Consider the following 2,293-nt stretch of genomic DNA (forward strand, 5'->3'; position numbering starts at 1 on the left):
CAACAACCTTCGGCCGAATTTGTTGATACGAACCCCAGAGAGTTGATAGAAGTTTACGCCCTAAAATCTACACTATCACAATGAATTGGCCTGGGTGCCAGGCTGACCCTGGCAACAGTCTGGCACCCAGGCTAGCCCTGGAGCCGAGGAGCTAGCCTGTATACTGGCCCCGGCAACAGTCTGGCACCCAGGCTAGCCCTGGAGCCGAGGAGATAGCCTGTATACTGACCCTGGCAACAGTCTGGCACCCAGGCTAGCCCTGGAGCCGAGGAGATAGCCTGTATACTGGCCCTGGCAACAGTCCGGCACCCAGGCTAGCCCTGGAGCCGAGGAGCTAGCCTGTATACTGACCCTGGCAACCGCCTACGAGGCAAACGCGAAGGGCCTGTCGTTGTACCTAACGTGCTTTAATTATCAATTAAGATATTAAAGTGCGGACCAACTCCCCTGGTATATCAACTGTCGATTTGGTCAATTTCTATCTGCTCTTTCCAGCCGCTTCCCGTAGACTAATAGAGGCTACATTCTGCCTATGTGCTACATTTTGCTATATACATGTATTAAGTATGATACGAACAACACACACAGAGTGAATAAAAATGCAACACTGATGATGTAAGAAACTGTTATATGTCAAGAATAAAAAACATTAAATGCGAGGAAATATAAAAAGATATACCAAGAATACATTATTGTAGCTATAGCGCAAAACACCTGATAATACATACATCCATTTCTCTTGTTAAACTTGTACATTTTTATAAGATAGATTTTAAAATTCTTTGCTCTAGTTTTCTGTTTCACGGTCGTCTGTAGAGAACATTAGGCTCCTTTGCTGTCTGTGTCATGAATTGGATACTTGCAAAAGTCTTTAATTTAGTAAGGCACGATGCCAAAATATTTTGCCAATAACTTACCAATTTCTGTCCCTATTTTCCATCTTATTATTGTTTACCGTATAGAAAGCCTTTTGCACCGGTAGTACATGCATTATATATATATATTATTATATTTCAGTCCATACCATGGTATGGATGAAATATATTGTTTTCCCTCATGTTTCTCCTTCTTCTCCTCCTTCTTCTCCTCCTCCTGCCACACAGTCAAAGGGATTCAACTCCGCCATCATTCAGCCAAATGACTTGAAACTTGGCATGGAGGTAGAGTGGGCCAATACCCAGATGCATTTCGATAAATGCCTTTGAAAAATTTTTATGAAGGTTTTTTGGGGCATTTTTCGACAAAAAAATGGATTTTTGGATCCTGAGCCCTGGTTTTACAACCAAATGATCTGAAATTCGGTATAAGGGTACCTTGAACGTGTGTCTACAGAATAGCAGTCGCGTATTTGGCAAACACCACTTCCAAATGACTCATTTGGGGGACTTTAATGGCTATTTTCAGCAAAAAAGGGCCAAAAGTGCTGTACCCGTTCCATGTTCTATCCAAAGAATGGCCCGTTCCATCCATGGAACACGTGTTCCATTGTGGGTTACCTGAGGTCACATTGCACCTAAGTCGTGCGTAATGACCCACACATTCAATTTTATGTGCCTAAGACCTTCAAAATGTATCAAATTTCATCATTGTTAGTATTTACCTGTAATAAGATTAGCAAAGCTTACGAGATCCAAAGTACTTGTTCTTGCATCTTTGTTCTCATATAGCTACTATTTAATTCATTTATTTGAGAACCTTTGCCAGTTTTGCACTGGGGTAAGTTTGGAATAGTCCACTTTTGCGTGGGAGGGAGATGGACTGAAATATGTTGTATTTGCTCCCAAGCAAATGTCGGCCTTTCTAGTTATTTATATATTATATATATAGGCAGGCCAGGAGGGGGGTATCCCGTGGGTGGGGAAGCGGATCCCGGGGGATAGGGGGGCTGGGCCGCCGGTGGATACCCTCCCGACATGCTGTAATAGAAAAGGGCCAACAAGAAATTAACAGATAACCTTTATTGTACAAAGGTAAAGGTATGTGTTTGTAGTACAAACAGGAGTACTGATCCCGTGATAAAGGTACATTAGCCCTAAAATTACTATAATAAATGGCAATGTGGACTTCTATGTCACATACACAAACACACAGACACACACGGTACACACACACACACACATGCACACACACACAGTGTCACACACACACTGACACACACACAGACGCCACACACACATACAGACACACACACACACACACACACACAGACGCCACACACACACACACAGACGCCACACACACACACGCACGCGCACACACACACACACACGCACGCGCGCGCACACACACACAC

The 2,293-nt window shown here is 43.5% G+C and overlaps 1 protein-coding gene across 1 annotated transcript in view; it reads right to left on the reverse strand.

Annotated features, from left to right (window-relative positions):
* Positions 1 to 1,804: 1,804 nt before the first annotated feature.
* The window catches only part of LOC109462075 (acrosin-like), a 3,991-nt gene continuing 3,502 nt past the window's right edge, over positions 1,805 to 2,293 (reverse strand). The window contains exon 3 of the mRNA XM_019758574.1: positions 1,805 to 1,916. Coding sequence (XP_019614133.1) covers positions 1,805 to 1,916 — 112 coding nt within the window. The remainder of the gene's footprint in view (positions 1,917 to 2,293) is intronic.

This window comes from Branchiostoma belcheri, unplaced genomic scaffold (assembly GCF_001625305.1).
Source record: "Branchiostoma belcheri isolate BF01 breed outbred unplaced genomic scaffold, Haploidv18h27 scaffold99, whole genome shotgun sequence".
NCBI lineage: Eukaryota > Metazoa > Chordata > Leptocardii > Amphioxiformes > Branchiostomatidae > Branchiostoma > Branchiostoma belcheri.